At 37.3% G+C, this 16,821-nt stretch overlaps 1 protein-coding gene across 1 annotated transcript in view; it reads left to right on the top strand.

Annotated features, from left to right (window-relative positions):
* Nucleotides 1–11,224, top strand: part of LCP2 (lymphocyte cytosolic protein 2) — a 33,590-nt gene extending 22,366 nt beyond the window's left edge. The window contains exons 11-21 of the mRNA XM_075056617.1: nt 595–620; nt 712–731; nt 838–942; nt 1,767–1,797; nt 2,441–2,453; nt 3,524–3,644; nt 5,930–5,979; nt 6,824–6,927; nt 7,798–7,875; nt 8,958–9,113; nt 9,372–11,224. Of these exons, the coding sequence (XP_074912718.1) occupies nt 595–620; nt 712–731; nt 838–942; nt 1,767–1,797; nt 2,441–2,453; nt 3,524–3,644; nt 5,930–5,979; nt 6,824–6,927; nt 7,798–7,875; nt 8,958–9,113; nt 9,372–9,494 (827 nt within the window). The 3' untranslated portion in view covers nt 9,495–11,224. The remainder of the gene's footprint in view (nt 1–594; nt 621–711; nt 732–837; nt 943–1,766; nt 1,798–2,440; nt 2,454–3,523; nt 3,645–5,929; nt 5,980–6,823; nt 6,928–7,797; nt 7,876–8,957; nt 9,114–9,371) is intronic.
* Nucleotides 11,225–16,821: the final 5,597 nt, after the last annotated feature.

Raw genomic sequence — 16,821 nt, 5'->3', positions numbered from 1 at the left:
CCTAGCTCAGGACTAGTTGAACAAAAAGACATGAGTTCCCTGTGCAACAAAGGGTTGATGTAATACTTAAGTGAATGAACAAGGAAATATTTAGTAAGTTAAAAGAGGAACTAACTTTTGCATACAAAGCTAATGAAACTCTGCATACACTACTATATGTAATTTGGCACCCAGACTTAAAAGAATGCTGAGAACTGAAAAACAGAAAAAAAATGGCATTTGTTTCAGACCTGAAAACCATATTTTACAAAGAATCTAAAGAGACTACTCTATGATTTTTATTTATTATCTAAACACTTTTATCTGTTACATAATGGCATAAAAGTATCCAGTAATTCAAAGCTGAATCATAGAAAATATGATTGTAAAACACGCCACTTAGAAAATTTTAAAATTTTCCTTTAATAAAAGATATTGCAATTTGGCCATCTCTTGCAAAGCCAAAATATTTTTCTGGCTCACATCTCGGGAGGCTGAGTGCTTACATCTGCAAAATTCACTTTCAATGATATTCAAAACTTGTTTTTTTTCATAATGTTTAATTAATTATCTTAACTTTCATTTTTTCTCAATGTAAGCTTTTACTATTTTCAGGGAGGAAGCCAGGCCTTCCTGAAAAGGTAAGGTCTTTTTTGTTTCATGCTTATTGCTATTTTTCACCTATTTTGATACCCTTACACAGTCTTTTAACTATTCCTTGTTGTTTTACAGCCTCTGACTTCGCAGCTAAGGTAAGAGTTTTGCCTCTGGAAATGAGAATCTCGATGCCAGTACTACCCAGTTATTTCTTAGTAAGCAGATTTTTGCCTTTATTTCATCATCTTGCTCCTGCTTTAGATCCCTGGGGGAACAGCTAGCAATGATGCCAAAACCTCCTGTCCCACCAAGTGACAGATATGAAAGAGGCAATCCACCTCCTATAAGGAAGCAAACCCCTGTAAAGTAAGTGTTCATTTCATTGAAATTTAACAAAGGATAAATTAAATTTAACAAAAATATGGACAAGCAACACAGGATAGTATAATTTACTGCTACTGCATGGCAGCAGTGTCTGCAAATATCAAAGTTTTGCTTTATGAATATGCATGGCATGTGTTGTAAGGTACAGAAAATCATGAATGCAGAAAAATCGCTCTCTCCAGTCATATCTGAAACAGCCATTACACAGGGCATGACTCACTTCCAAGTTGCACAAAGAAATATATGATCCATGTCTTTTTCACCAGATCAAGTTCTTGCTCTAGGGAACATTCTTTCATGAGTTCTATTGCTATTATTTTTAGGATGTTAGAAAAAGAAAGCTTTACTTTCCTACCAGTGATTTTACTGGCCTGCAAAACCCCTTAATTGCAAACAGCATTCTCTAGCAGATCTAGATCTTTCTCTAGCATTTTCTAGATAACTTGTGGGCTGAACAGTGTGCCTGATCTTAAAACAAAATAAAAAAGTGATTGAGACCTGCTAATCAGCCAGGATAATTTATCAGAGAAACAAAGACTGGAAGGCTTATCATGTGCTTCAGCAATGTTGCCAAGTACTATAAATGAGTTCAAGACTTGGAAATCTAATGTTATAATGTCTTAGATTATGGCTGAAAATTAGAATCTTAGATATTTTTATGAGGAAAAAAGTGTTTCTGCATTCACTGGGTCTATAAAATTTACTATAAATTCATGTTTTAGTTGAAAATACAGCCTAATGCACACAAAGTGAATGAGTAACATTCCACCTATGATTCATGTTTTGTTTTCTCTGTTTCATTTCAGGCCGAGTTGGCCACCACACAAAAAAAATGGAGTAAGTATAGTCTCAAAGCAAATATTTAAAGGTATAGGGACTAAAATAAAATAAGTACCTGTATAAACTAATAATTCTGGAAAAGGTAAACTTGGGTGTTTTTATCAGTTATAATGAATACTCATGGATCTTTCATAGCACACAGTTTCTTTTAAAACAGTTCTTCTATGTCAAGGTCAGTTGATTCCTGAATACTTTTAGGTAACACGAAGAATAAGGCCAGAATTTTTTTATGATGTGGGAGAAGTGATTTTGCTTACACTAGGTTTTGGGCTTTTTTTCGGCTTAAGCTGACCTAAGGATTTCACTTTCAGATAACTCTGAGATCCTACGCTTACTGAAGGAATGAGGAAAGTTTATATCTGCTGAGAGTTTCTGACTACTTTGGGTCAAGATCCATTATGGGACATCTACCTCACAGCTTATTTGTAAACGATAGCAGCACCTTAACACAAGAACTTTAAAAATTATTTGGAGTTGCATGAGGATAGAATCCCCAGCATTTTAGATGAAAGTGACAGTATAGCTATTACAGTCCTTGTATACTCAAAATTCACTAACTTCCAGGTTTTTGTTTTTTAAAATATCCCTAAGAATGGTGCTATGACATGTTGCTAATGTTTATTTTCTTTTGGCTCCCCAGGAAGAAGAAGACAGTAAGTATTTCTACAGTGATTTTTAAAGCTTAAAGTCTTTCTTTGTCTTAGTTCTAAAAAAAAAAAAAAAAAAAAAGAAAGAAAAGATTGCAGAGTTGTTTCTTTAGAGCCATTTCAAAAAGTCAGGTGGTATCTTGACAGGTTGTAGAATCCTTGCAAAGTACCTCATGCAGATTTATATATCAAAGCTGCAAAACACAGGAAATCAATAGTTAATAGCTTCCTTCAGTCAGCCAGTTACAAAACAGCAGGATTTCTTATTTTGAAACACATTACATATTAGAGATTTGCGATCTGCACACAGCATCAAGCAGCTAGGCACGTAAACCTGTTATCGTCCCAGTTTTCAACAAAACGTTCAGTCAAATCCTGCTGGTACTAGTCTTCTGTGTAATGTTATTTACTCTAATGAACAGAAGCTGAACTTGTTTCATGTAATAACAGTATTTATAAATTACTTCAGAATCCTGGTTCCTAAAATTAAGTTGGTAAAGTGATGCCATAATAGAAGCAGAACATTTGGCCAAGTGTCTACAAATTATCACTGCCTTTAAGACTCCATAAAGAATAGGGCTATTTAAGCTGTGCAAAGCGCAGTTAATCTGTTCCCCTCTTACCAGTAGCTGAGAACACTGCAGAAAGAAAATATTTTATTTTGTGCTGTTGTTTATGATGATATGGGAGAAATCTCACAAAGGAACAAAGTTCAAAAAGTTAGCCTCAAATCCACTATTTAGAAGCAACGTAACAGAGAACACATGGTTATGTACCACCTTCAGCTCTACTGCAGTTAAGGTAGCTGAATTGTAGCTTATCCAAAACAGAAGTTAGAAAATGTAAATGTTGCTCAAGGCTACTCCAGTTTACTTTTAATTTTAATACTTAATTTTAAGTTCTTGGTTGACCATATGAGTTTACAATCTGTAACTAACATATCAAAGACTCTTTATAAAACAGTTTACTCCATTTCATTTATCTAATTAAACAGCAGTAATGTGACATTTCTTCTCTCTACCTCCTTTAAGAATGTCTCACACAAGTTTTAAGTTTCCTTCTCCTCCTCTCCACAGTTGCACCCCAAAGACCAGTGCCACAGCTATCTTTGCCCCCATACAGCTCCAATACATTCCCATCCAAATCTGTCAAGCCTCCACCTAGGCCAGGATCCAACAGCATGCCTGGTGCAGAAAGGTTTGTTTCACCCATTATCATGTCATTCCTTTTGAATCTCAATCTCTTTGCAATCTGGCAAATAATAGTATGTATGTGGCTACAGGGTTCTCAGGCAAACAGAAGGTAACTACTTGAAGTAGCCCATTATTTTTCAGGCCATACCCTTGCCTCCACTACATGCTAATTTGTGTTGCTCCTGATTCAAGGAGAATACTTCATATAATTGAATCTCTGTATTCAGTGAAGCAGGCAGATAGTGTACATCAGGCAACCAAGAAAAAAACCGCAAATCTCTCAGTTTTATTTCAAGGAAGTATTTTAGGGCCTACACAGTACAATGCTTCCATTCTTGAGACATCTCTCCCATTGCCTGCAGGATCCATAAGAGTGACAAGCCCTTTTGGGAAGGGATCATCTTCTACAAAACTATGCAGGATGTAGGTCAAAGTGGTCCTTCTTTAAAAGGATTCTGAACACTATATGGGCCAAAGCGCTAGAGCTGTGACAACTAATTGTTTGAAAACTAAAAAACCCCACAACCTTAGTTGTCTAGAGTTCAATCTGAAAGAATTTCACCACCCTTTTACTAAATTTTACTCTAATGCTTAATAATTCCTATTTAAAATTGTGAACCTTGTTTCAGCTATAATTTTTACTAGCTTCAACTTCCAAATATTAGATTGTTAAGTCTTCATTTGCTAGATGGAAGAGCCCTTAAGTAAATTTTGACTTCTGATGTTGTGTGCAACAGACTGAGCCTTTGATGAGTTAAAGTGGGCTCCTTGAGTCTAAGTCTGAAGTACATTTTCTAATCTCGATTTTTTTTTAATGGCTCTGTGATGAATTCCTCCCATTTACCATCATCCTCTGGAACTGCTGACACCCCAGTAGAACAAATATTGGAGTAGCAATAGCAAGGTCATATGCAAATTTGAACTATTCCTGTGATGAACACTTCTGCTTATATTCAAACAGTGTTTCCAAATTTTGCTATAGCCAAGGCCCCCATTTCGCTGATTCCCTCTCATGAATCAAGTTGTGATAGGGTGTTTTGTTCTGCAAATGTAATTAACATATTAATCCCAGAGCTTTTTGTACAGTTCATTTAAGCAGAAGAGAAATATGAACTGTAAAGGAAATGCATGCTGGCAGTTTGTTCCCAGTTAGGTGAATAAATAAAATAAAAATTACAAAAAAATTGAAGATTGGTACTCTTCATTTTAAGAAGTTTTGGATGTGGGTTCTGGGATCAGGCCATAAAAGGGAATTGTAGATTTTCTAACAAAAAGCATAAAAATGAACACAGGAGGGAAAGCTTAGGCACATGGAAGTGTTATGGTGCTGTGGGTATGAGCTCTGTGCCACTGTCAGCTCGTAGCTCACAGAATCACAGAATGGTTGAGGTTGGCAGGGACCTCTGGATGTCATCTGGTCCACCAACCCCTCTGCTCAAGCAGGGTCACCTAAAGCAGGCTGCCCAGCACCATGTCTAGAGAGCTTTTGAGTATCTCCAAGAATGGAGACTCCACAATCTTTCTTGGCAACCTGCTCCAGTGCTTAGTTGCCATCACAGTAAAGAAGTGTTTCCTGATGTTCAGAAGGAACCTCCTGTGTTTCAGTTTGTGCCCACTGCCTCTGGTCCTGTCGCTGGGCACTACTGAAAAGAGCCTGGCTCTCCCTTCAGGTATTTATATGCGTTAATAAGATCTCTCCTGAGCCTTCTCTTTTCCAGGCTAAACAGTCTCAGCTCCCTCAGCCTTTGGTCATATGTGAGATGCTCCAGTCCCTTATCATGTTAATGGCCCTTCACTGGACTCCTTCCAGTAGCTCCACATCCATAGTTGCAACGTTAATGATGAGAAACTGCATTTTCATCAACAATGTTATAGAAGCCTCAAGAAAAATGACTATAAGTGGACCCCCAACAGAAAGGAACATCTAGCAATCTTGCCTGTGCTTCCTGCTTTAGGGGAATAAAGTAGTCATTCCCTGTGAAAACTCAACAAGCTGAAGTAGTTTTCTGCATTGATCCCGATACAGAAGTCTTGGTGACCCATTACCGATTCCCTCTGCCTTATTCCTAGATACTGAGCTTCAAGTAAACTAATGGTAGACCTACTTACATAAAAAGAAGGAAAGAAAAACAAAAAGAAGGAAGAGAAGGCTATCCTCATCCTGCATAGGTCTCAACAGGATCTCGCATTGTGTAAAACAGGCATAAAGTCCAGATCAGTTATTCAGAGCACAGAAATGTATAGCAATGTTGTATTTATACTGACTACTTTTTTTTTTTTTTTAAACAGTGCTAGAAACCTGTCTTCAAGTGGCTCACTACCACCACGCTTACATCTAGGTTTGTATCCTGTATTCCTGCATTTTTTGTACAAAAAATGACTGAAGGTTGAAAGGTGGTTTCAGTGCAGTTAAAATATTTTTTTTTCCTATGGATGTTTCTGGTTGGACTGCAACAAACTATCAAGTGCCTGAAAGGCATCTTGTGTAACTTAGTCTGAATCCAAGATTTTTTTTTCCATGAAGTTGGGCTTACTGCCTAGTTAAACCATTGTCAAAACTTCATATAAGCATCTTTTTCAATATAGGTAACACTACTGAGAGCTGAGCAACACTACCTGCAAGTCACTGTGGTATGCTAATACTCTCGAAAAAGGGAGAAAACACTTCTTATGTGAAATATGCTGCCTATTTATCTTGTAATAATAAGTAAAAAATAAAGGAAGCTTAGAAATCAATTGCTTTGCAAATGATTTTTTGCATATGGTAACAGCTGCCAATGTCTTACAGTGACTTTTTTAGTTTCTATATGCTAAGAATGAAAGGGATGCAAAGAGGCAATGTTACTTCTGTCTCTAAAGAAACTGGAGATGCTCTCAACTGAGTAATAGTGGTACAGAAGCTAAAAAGATGTAACCTCTATTTCAGGTTCATCTGATTTTAAGGAAACCTGAACTGCAAGAGTTCAGTTAAAGTCTCTGTGCACCAAGGATGAATTTATGTAAAGAACATGGTTCTCATGTAGTAGCCTAAATCTGATTTCAAATCAATTCATAATGTCTCAGTATCAGAGTGATATAAATTCTTCATGCCTCATAAAATCAAGATTGTACACCCTGTATGCGCTCCACAGAAGAAATTATTTTCCTGGTTTTAACATTTTTTCTACTCTTATATCTTTGAAGGCAACAACAGCAGATCTCCTTCAAGAGGCACAGCTGACGTAAGACCTCCTTTGCCAATTCCTAGCAGACAGACTGTTCACCAAACAAACATGGAGGAAGATGAGGTACAAAACATTACAAATATTAACCGTAACTGCTAAACACAGCAAATTTTCTGATTTCAAGAGAGAACATTTTTCAAAGTTGTTTTTCTAGTTAGTAGTCACTGTCAGGATGTTAGTAGGTGCTTTCAGTTTCCTTTTCTGTGTCAAACTTTAGTACCTTAAAAACATCAATAGCAAAAACCCAGTAGAACAAAATTAGAAAAATACTTGTTTGCTGGATTACTTGTTTTGCACAATTGCCTTCAACTAGCATTACATATTCAGTTCTCCTTCCACAAAACCTTGGTGAGTAAAGAATTCATGCCCTTTAATTGCACTGTTGTTTCACATTTCTTTAAATATGACGAGTTTAGAGCAAACCACTACTGGTGATAACACTGCTGGGCAATCATACATGGTATGTTCACAGGAAGTCTGCATTAGTGTCTCAGATGATAGTTAAAAAAGAAAAAAATAAAAGAATTTTTAAAATCCCCACAGAAATGAAGGCAAAGAATGCTAGCGTCCCAGGAAGACAAAAGAGAAAAATGTCACTTAAAATCTATCTTTTACTGAAAATATTTGGAAATATGTTTTTCCTAGCTTACTTGCAGACATATTATAGCTAGATCTGTAATATTTTCAAATTTATCATGTAATAATTTCAAATTTATCAAAGTGAGCAAATAATTTAAGTCATTTGGTGCCACTTACCGTACAGTAATACATACTTGTATGATCCCTGAAGCTCCTACCTTCAAAGACTTTGCACATAAACCCAAATATCTCTCACACTCAAGTTTCTCGCTACTTATTTGTGTGTTGTTAACATCACAAGCTAATTCATTGACAGCTGACTTTCACCTTTATCCTCTCTCACAAAAAACATAGGACTCACTAAATGATGAATGGTACGTTGCTTACGTTAGCCGGCCAGAAGCAGAAGCAGCTCTTCGAAAAATAAATAAGGTACTCTTTAAATCATTGGTGATTCTCACCATCTCCTAGCTAGATGTCCTTGCAGTCACATGGGAAGAGTGAAGGTAAGTAACATGGTAAGGTTATAGCCCCAGTATAAATACTACAAGTGAGGGATTCACCTTGTATGTTTTAACCCACATAAAAATTACACATATAGTCTAAACAAGCCATGAAGGCTGTTGTTTGTCCAAGAGAACAAATTATGTGTCTCCAGAAAGCAGTTTCAATTTACCTCTCTTAGGAGGAGTGACTTGTTCTCTGGAAATAGTTTCTTGTCACTAGTGAGGAATTTGTTGCAAATTCCACATTTCAGGTAGCTTGAATTAGATGAGATGATTCCCACCCTTTTCTAGGCCATATTTACCAGCAAAATGAAGTATGGATTCAAACAGATGAAACCCAGGCTTAACTGTGCATGTGGAGATAAACAAAATTGTATCCCATCATTGTGGGAAATCTGTTTACTCTACGATGCTTCACAGCGCATGCAATGAGCTAAAGATGACATGTACAGCATTTCAATGACTTGTACTAAGGTCCAGCTTATGAGATTAGATTCAATGCCTTTAGAAAGGGTGTTTCAATGGAAGACTTGTTAAAACAGATCTGAAATGAAGAAAAGCAGAGAGAGAGTGCGAGACAATATCCCTGCCTTTAGCAAAATTACACAGACACTATCATTATTTTAGGCTGTCTGTAAACAGATCACATAGAAACCTTGATCGGCACTTACCAGAAATGAACTTCTCTTCTTGGTTAAAGTGATGTGAGGTTTGGCCTTTGATATTTTACTTCATCCTTTAATGGAATCTCTCCCTCATGGAACACCATTCCTCCCTTCCTCAAAATCTGCATTTGTATCAGACAGGAAAGTTTTAAGTAGCAAATTGAAAGATAAAACACTTGAGAAATGATGTAAACTCTTTAATAGTGCAGTTTCTCTTATCAGGAGGAAAGAGATTTCAGAAAGAAAAAACACTTAAAAGCATGAGTGCTCTAGTTAAGGTTGTTACGTGGATCAAACCCAGAAGTGATGTTTATTTGTCATCTTTCATTTTTTCATCTTTCAGGATGGAACGTTCTTGGTAAGAGACAGCTCAAGAAAAACTGCTACTCATCCATATGTACTGATGGTGTTGTACAGAGATAAAGTCTACAACATCCAGATTCGTTACCAGGAGCAAAATCACATATACTTGTTAGGAACCGGCTTAAAAGGAAAAGAGGTACTATGTGTTTTTCACACTACTTCCCTTCATCTTAAGGTATCTCCTGTCTCATTCCTAAGTGTCAGGCTGCTTCATCTGGCAGCTGTTTTATTCTAGTGGAATTCTGCTTATTTTCTTAAGAGTTATTCCTGACAGAATATGTTACTGCTGGAAGTAAAATCAGATTCTCCTGTTTGCACTCAGGGAATGAAGGGATACTAATTACTAATAATTCTGATATTTTTGCCATAGACTTCTCATTTTTTCTATCCACAGGATTTTTCTTCTGTAGCAGATATCATTGACTACTTCCAAAGAACACCTCTTCTTCTGATTGATGGAAAAGACAGAGGTTCAAGAAACCAGTGCATGTTAAAATACGCTGCAGGACATATTTAAATGACACCTTAATGAAGATCACATATAGTATTGAAGCCTACTGAAGTTTGTAAAATTCAGGATTTTTCCTTTTTCGGCAAACTAAAATAATGAAGTAATTAAAAATCCTTTCAATTTTAAGGAAAAAGGACATTGTTATTTTTAAATTATGCCTTAAATGCAGTACTCTAGAAATCTGATTTTCCTACGTTGTGTTTAATACTGTCCACTAATCATACAGTACGTAAGAATTTTTTATCTTCCAACATACGTGTGTCTTCTTGAAATTATTTCCATGCCAAGTTAGAGAACCCAGAAATAAATACCAATACAAGTCTCTACTTTCATAGGAGGAAAAAATAAAGTAAGCTATTTTTCAGATCAGAACTGCCCCAGCAGTTATGTTATTTAAAGTGATAGAGAGTAGACCCAAACTTTGTCAAAGTTGAGGAATAGACAAAAGACAATAAAGGCCCAATTTTTTCTTATAATTCACTTACCAATAAATCTAACTGTGGCCACTTTTATGAAAAGACTGGGAGTCCGACCTGAATCCTAAAGACACCCAGGTTTCAGCAACACCAAAAAAGCCCCCAACTCTGGATATGCAGCTGCCTGTCAAGATCTGTGTCTGTGTTACTCAGTTATGAAACTGTCCTTGTTCACAGTTTTCTAGAAAAATAAAATATCTACACACATCATGTTCTCTCTGCCATACTACCAATGATTCACTGATGGCATGTCTTAGCCCACAAACTGGAATCATGTATCTCCTAGGATCCTCTAACCTCACACAGAAAGAAGCTTTTTCTTTCTTAACACAGACATCTCTTTAACTGTACCTTTCTGACTCTTAATTAAGCAACTACCTTTTTATAGGAGACACATCAACAAGATTATCATCATGTGATTCTTAATTGGCAGAACACACCCAAATCTCTTAGAAAGCAGACAGACACAATCAGGGTAAACTTAGTTCCTCTTATATAACTGCTTTCTGTTTTTACTGTATTTTTTCAAGAAAAACAGTAACATTCTCGGTTCTAAAATGTAAGTTGCAACTGAGGACCACTGAAGCATACTATATCAAGAGTTTTTCCCTCTCCTTTGTTAAGTGGGATTTATCCAACTTTTTGCCTCGGTTTTCTAGTAACCTTTGCTTTCTGACAAGACCTTGGTTTGATAATTATGATAGACTTTGTCACACTTTTTCTTCTTTAAAGGCATTTGTGTGTATATCACTTGAAACACTTGAACCAAAATTGAAGGCAGAAAAATATCTTCCATGTAATCTGTATAGCTTCTCAGATAAGATAATCAGATTCATAAACAGTTTTACTTTTAATATATATGTTTTGTAAATGTTATCTTCCTTTCCAATATATTTAGCTAGAAGCTGGAATTCAAAGTTAGCAAATTTCATTTTCATGCAACTATGAGTCAAAAAAAAAGATGAAAAATAAAATTTAAAAAAATAATCAGCTGACAAAACCTGTTTCTAGCCAATATTTTTTAAAAGCTCATTACTAATCTTGTGAAAGATAAGTCAGTTATAATGTATGTTTTTTTAAAAAAATGCTAAAATTAAGAACAACATCCCCCGTATTACCACTGATTCTGTGAGCTGGAGGTTGTAATTCTATTCCATTGCACTGCCTTGAAAAGTCTGACAACCCAGAAATACCTCCAAAGGAATTGTGTTTTATTTGTTTTAAATCACCTCATTAATGAAAGAGAAATAAAACGTAAACCAGCATAACAAATTATAACACTGCATATTTTTTTCAGCAGAGTAAATCTTGATTTGATTATTCAGATAAATATAATTTGTATATGCATAAAAACACACCTCAACATTCAAATATGTCCACAAGTAAAGTATGATTAAATATTAATTGTAATGAACTACATGAAAATACTGACTACTCAAATTTTGGGCCAAGAACATTTCAGCATAGGGTATTTAGACCACTAAATCTCTTTCTTTGGTAGCTAGGTGCATTAGCAAGTCACTACAGAAACTAGAATGAAAGTACTTCTGGTTTTCCAGAAGTAACCTGCCCCCTTCCTCAGCAATGTTTTTAGAATGTGGAAGGCAGATCAAATGGCAAGTTGCAGTTCCTCCTGTACTGACCGTTTCTTATCCCATTCTCCAGAGCACAACTGAGAACAATGACTTGACTTGAAGTAACTTAAAATCTTGTTACTGTTCCAATATGTCTTTGTTTAAAAGGAGACAACAACATGTGAAAAACTTCATGCCCAGTTTCCTGACCTTTCTAATTAATCATATCAGTCTTTCCAGTCCTAGTGGTCTTATTTTGGGAAATTTGGGTTAAAAAACCCCTCTCAAAATCAATAACCTACTTATAGCATTTTTCCACTCCACATTTTCAGTATAAAATAAAAATAGCCTAACTGCAGGAAACCATACTATCATTTTACAGTTCAAACTGAAACAGTATTAATAGAAGACGATGCATGAAAACGGATGTTACTTTTCTGTCAAACTCCAAGTTTTTTCTTCAGCTTCTCTTAAATCTTTGCTCTTCATAGGATGGTTGAAATTCAAAATAAGGTCACAAAGCAGTAGCTGGCTTTCCACTGAAAAACAAAGGTCAGTGTATCATCACCATGGTATTTACTGAATGGCAGTGAATGGCAATTTATACACAGCACTTTTTGAAGTTCTCATCTATTAAGTCTTTCAAAAATTTGAAGGTTTGCCTTGTTTTGTTTACTTCAAGATGGTTAAATGAAGTTTGGTATTAGCATACTGGTAATATTTCTTTTAGGAGACTATTACTGTTCCTGCAAAGGAATGACTTTGACTACCTAACAGATTTTTTCCATGGTTAGCTAACATGATTCCATTTCTATGTAACTACTGTTTCATTAATTTTTCAAAAGAATAGAGCTACTGTATTGTTTCATTAGATTAAAAAACAGTTGTATGACAGAAACCCAAGCCATTCACAACCACACACTATTTAAAACAATGCCTTAAACAGCTTCTTGTTTAGCTGGATGATGAACTCAGAATTACCATTTAGTTTCTTCAGCTCATTGGACATTTTGTCAACATTTTTAATCGCAGCTTCAAGGTTAAACTGCTGATCAGCAGCAGTATTTTTGAATGCCTGTATGAAATAGAAACAAAACATATCTGGCAGTGTATGCATGATTTATAAACTCAGTAATCCAGCTGATCATAACCCTTATGAAATTTTTTCTTTGATTTTCTAAAATAAAACTTTAAGAAAAAGTTATCCCCTTCTATAATTAACCACTTAGATATGGCAAATTGAATCTACTGAAGGTAACTGCTAAGCACTCAGGCTTTATTTTTGTTTTCTGTTCCTTTTTTTTTACAAACACCTGCAATGAAATTAATCATATCTAAAATTTTGTCTTCTTACCAGCAATTTTTTCATTTTTGTTTTCAACCTTACTTTTTCTATAGAACCTAAATGAAAAGTAATCGTCATGTAATATTCAGTCAACCACAAGATGGAGCTATTGTGACATTAACATGCATAAAAAAATTAATGACACTATTAGCACTGAATATTAATGAATCTGCTAATACCTGCCCAGGAAAATTTATGTCTGTATAGGTAATTATTTTATAATCAACATCTTTTTGCTTACTTTGGAGATCATATTCCCTCCCTTTAACATTTAATTAAAAAAAATCAAAATCTGGAGAAAAGACTAGAAACCTTTTGAAATTAAGTATAATTTGAATTTTTAAATTTATACTACACTCTTTTTTAGTATTTTTTTTCCTTCGGAAAAATATTAAAGAAAAGTGCACATACGTTTTCTGGCCTAGTTATAAGCTCTCTATCTATCATTCAGAAATTGTAAAAATAACATCTGGAAAAACTCTGGGTGATTCATAAATAATGCTCACTAGGTAGAACACCTCAGCACACTGAGAAATATGACAAAAAAATTGAACATACTTTTAACATAGATTCTTTGTCCAAGTCTCTCTTCTCTTCAGACAGTGGCTTTGCCTTGAGGTCATCAGCCAGGGCCAAAGATCCTGAAAGGACAAACTCCAAATTATGATGGAGTAATAGATATAGAAAAAAATATGTATATATCTCATATCAAATATATAATAACATTTGATAAATATAATGACTAGACCTTGTTTTCATTAGTGTTATTTGAAAGTAGAGTCTAAGGGGTTGAATAGATTTAATTCTTCTTGAAGAAAAAAAATCTTGGATTTAATTTATTTTACTTTCTTTTAGAGACAGCGTTTCAGAAAGTTTTTAGGAGTTAAGAATGGAATTACTAATATCAAATAAGCATTTTTATAATACTGATGAATTCCTCAAACAAGTTTCTGTATTTTTTTTAATTGAAAACTTATAGAAGGTCTAAAAAGGCATTGCAATCCGTTTCTGTCATCAGTTTATGGAAGGAGAATCTATAAAGCACACACACACAAAAAGTTGTGCTGAACGTCTGCTGATCAGTAACACAGCTGAGATTAAATACCAGATCCCTGGGCTCTTTCTTCCTCTGTTCTCTCTGCTCTTCTCTCCTCACACATTAGGACACCCTCAGGCAACTTTAAGTGTATGACGTCACTGGAAAGCTGTTTCAACACTGAAAAGGGAAAGGAAAATAAAAAGGGCGGGGGGATATTTCAGCCTGGTACTGCCTGTGTTGAAAAAGGGTGCAATAAAATGAAAAAGACCCTTAGCTAAAAGGGCAGACAGAGGAGTGTGCCCCTCTTTTAGTCCCCCCCTGAAATGGCCTGTCGTGAGAGCAAAGCCCTCTGTGGGGCTGGTGGCAGGGGGGCAGTGCACTCCTCAGGACAAAGCACCAGGTCTGATGGCCACACCGGCCACCATGAAGCGTGCGGTGAGGGAGCCCCACAAAGCCTGAGGAGGATTTCCCTGTTCCCGGAGGCTGTCCTCAACAGGCAGTGGCGCAGAAGGGGTGCCTCACGGCAAGGCCCAAGGACTGAAATCGAGCGATGGCAGCTACCTCACAGATTGGTCAGGCCACGGTAACAGCACTCTCCTGTTCTTGGGGGTGCTTCGTGGGCAGGTGCGCTTGCTGAGGGTCAGAACCCCTGACACCAACCCCCCATGGCAGGCAGGCATAGAAAGCCTCTCGTCTCCCAGGGCGCTGGTGCCCCAGGCCCTGCTTCCAGGTGTAGCCTGCAGGGACGGCCCCTCTGCTCTTGAAGGCCGGGGTGGTACACAGCCAGGCCTCCCGGTCGCCCCCGCTCCCCTGCACGCACGGCGGGTGCCAGCAGCAAAACGCGCACAACACCAGATAGCACAGGGTGATTTTTCTGTTCCGCCTCCCCTGCTGCCATGAAGGCAAGCAAGGCCGTCCCTGAGGAAACGGCAGCCTGGCTGACCCTTGGCACCTCTCCAGATGCTGGTGGGGTCTGCGGGCAGGCGGCAAGGCAGCCCTTTCCACCAGAGGTGAGGAGCCTGCCCTTATCACAGCCTGGCTGCGCCACGGCTTTGGCCCAGCAGGCAGCAGGACGAGCTGGTCGCTCCAATTTGGCCCCGGGAGGTACCGATCCCCAGAGCGCTGCCAATGGCTCCCCTGGCCTGGGGCAGGCTGCAGCCCTGGCAGACAGGAGCAGGAGGAGTCTGTGCCCCCAAGCACGGGCAGCCCTAGTGCTTCGCTGCCTTCTGCTTTGCTCAGCAAGGAAAGCCCCATGATGTGTCCCTCTTCCAGCACACGACACGTCGGTAGGTTGCGAGAGCCCTGTAGGAGTTGTGATTTTAGGAGTGGGAGGTAAAAAGTAACCACAAACGTTGCAAGAGCTGAAGAAGTAGCGGAGCAGAAAGGGCTGAGGTGTCAACCAGGGAGTGGTGAATGGTGATTTCCTCTTGTCCTTTGAGGCCCTGCCTGTGGAGTGCTTATTGCATGTTGCAGCAACTAATTTATAAGCAGACAGTTCCTTTTTGTCATTGATTTAAATTCACGTGGAGTAAGATTAATTTATGAGAAGTAAAGATCAAAAAATGAACTTAAATTCAAGGAACACAAGAAAGGCACTTTGCTATACAGATTTATCAATTTAGACTACAGTACAACAGTGAGCACTGCCCTTAGATGCACATATCTGACATGAGTTGAAATCAGCAAAACCTGCTAAATAATGACCTGGATTTGGGAATTGTTCATTTCTTCCCCAGTGTGTGCCCCATGGTACTTAAAGCAACGGACACCAACCAGGGGAACGGCTGTCAGCACTTTTATTTAATTTACTGCAACCACTTTTCCTGCTGCTCAGCATTCATCTGTATTTTGAACTTGCTGTTTGGCACCAGTGGAGGAGGGTTACCCGTACCTCAGAGAAAAGCAGAATTACTTGGATGTGCAGTAGAGGACGGATAGACAGAGAAGTCTGCTGCCTGCCATTTACTTTTCCATTCTCTGTCTTTTTCAGGGGTATGCTTTCACAAAACTTCTTATTTAAAATAAAACATTCTAAATGTATTGTTTTGCGACTGCAGTTGAAGCTAAATTGCAACTCAGAATAACATCTTCTGTTAAGGCACAATTAAACTGTGATTCAAAGAGAAAACATGATATGCTGCTTAGATTGTACAGCTTTCTGAAGATGAGAAATGCAGAGCAGGAAACACTTTACATGTGCACTAATTCCTGTACTACAGTCTTTCAATTTATAAGGTCTTGCAAGGACCCCGGTGCAAACAAGTTAGCTGTGCCCTTTCTGTATGCCTCTAAGGAAGAAGTCCTCCATGGTTTGCAGAAGCTGGTGATTTTGCTGGCAGAACACCAGAGTATAGGTGTGTACAAAGAAAAGATACAACAATGTGTTTTTATATATCTCCTACATATAAAAGAATATATAAAAGTATATATAAAATATATGTACAAAACAGTAAAACAGTAGCCTAGCAAGTTCCTGAAAACATTTGTGTTAGTATAAGCAGAAGTTATTTTCTTCAATAACCTGTAAAGGAAAATGCTTAAATGGGTGCCAGGAATGGGGTTAGCAGAGGAAGCTATAATGAAGATAAACAGGCACCTCCTTTACTGTAGAGACTGCTAGGAAAAACAGGTGTACTATCCTAATATGGTACTAGGGAAGGGGAAAGATATAACTGACCTCCAAAGAAGTGAATTATCAAGTAAGGGGGAGTTTTTTGAGACATGGGAGGCAGTTCCACATCAACATCTGTTCAAATATTTTATTTGTTTGCTTTCTACATTTGGGTTTTTTTCCACATCCTATAAATAATCTCTCACATCGTACTTAAATTATTCTGTGAATAAACTGTAGAAGGAAAAATAGAATATTGTAACCACCAGAAAAATTAGATTCAAAATG

Source organism: Buteo buteo, chromosome 24, assembly GCF_964188355.1.
Source record: "Buteo buteo chromosome 24, bButBut1.hap1.1, whole genome shotgun sequence".
Lineage (NCBI taxonomy): Eukaryota > Metazoa > Chordata > Aves > Accipitriformes > Accipitridae > Buteo > Buteo buteo.
Note: the sequence above shows the minus strand (reverse complement) of the source record. Positions and strands in the feature narration are given on the sequence as shown.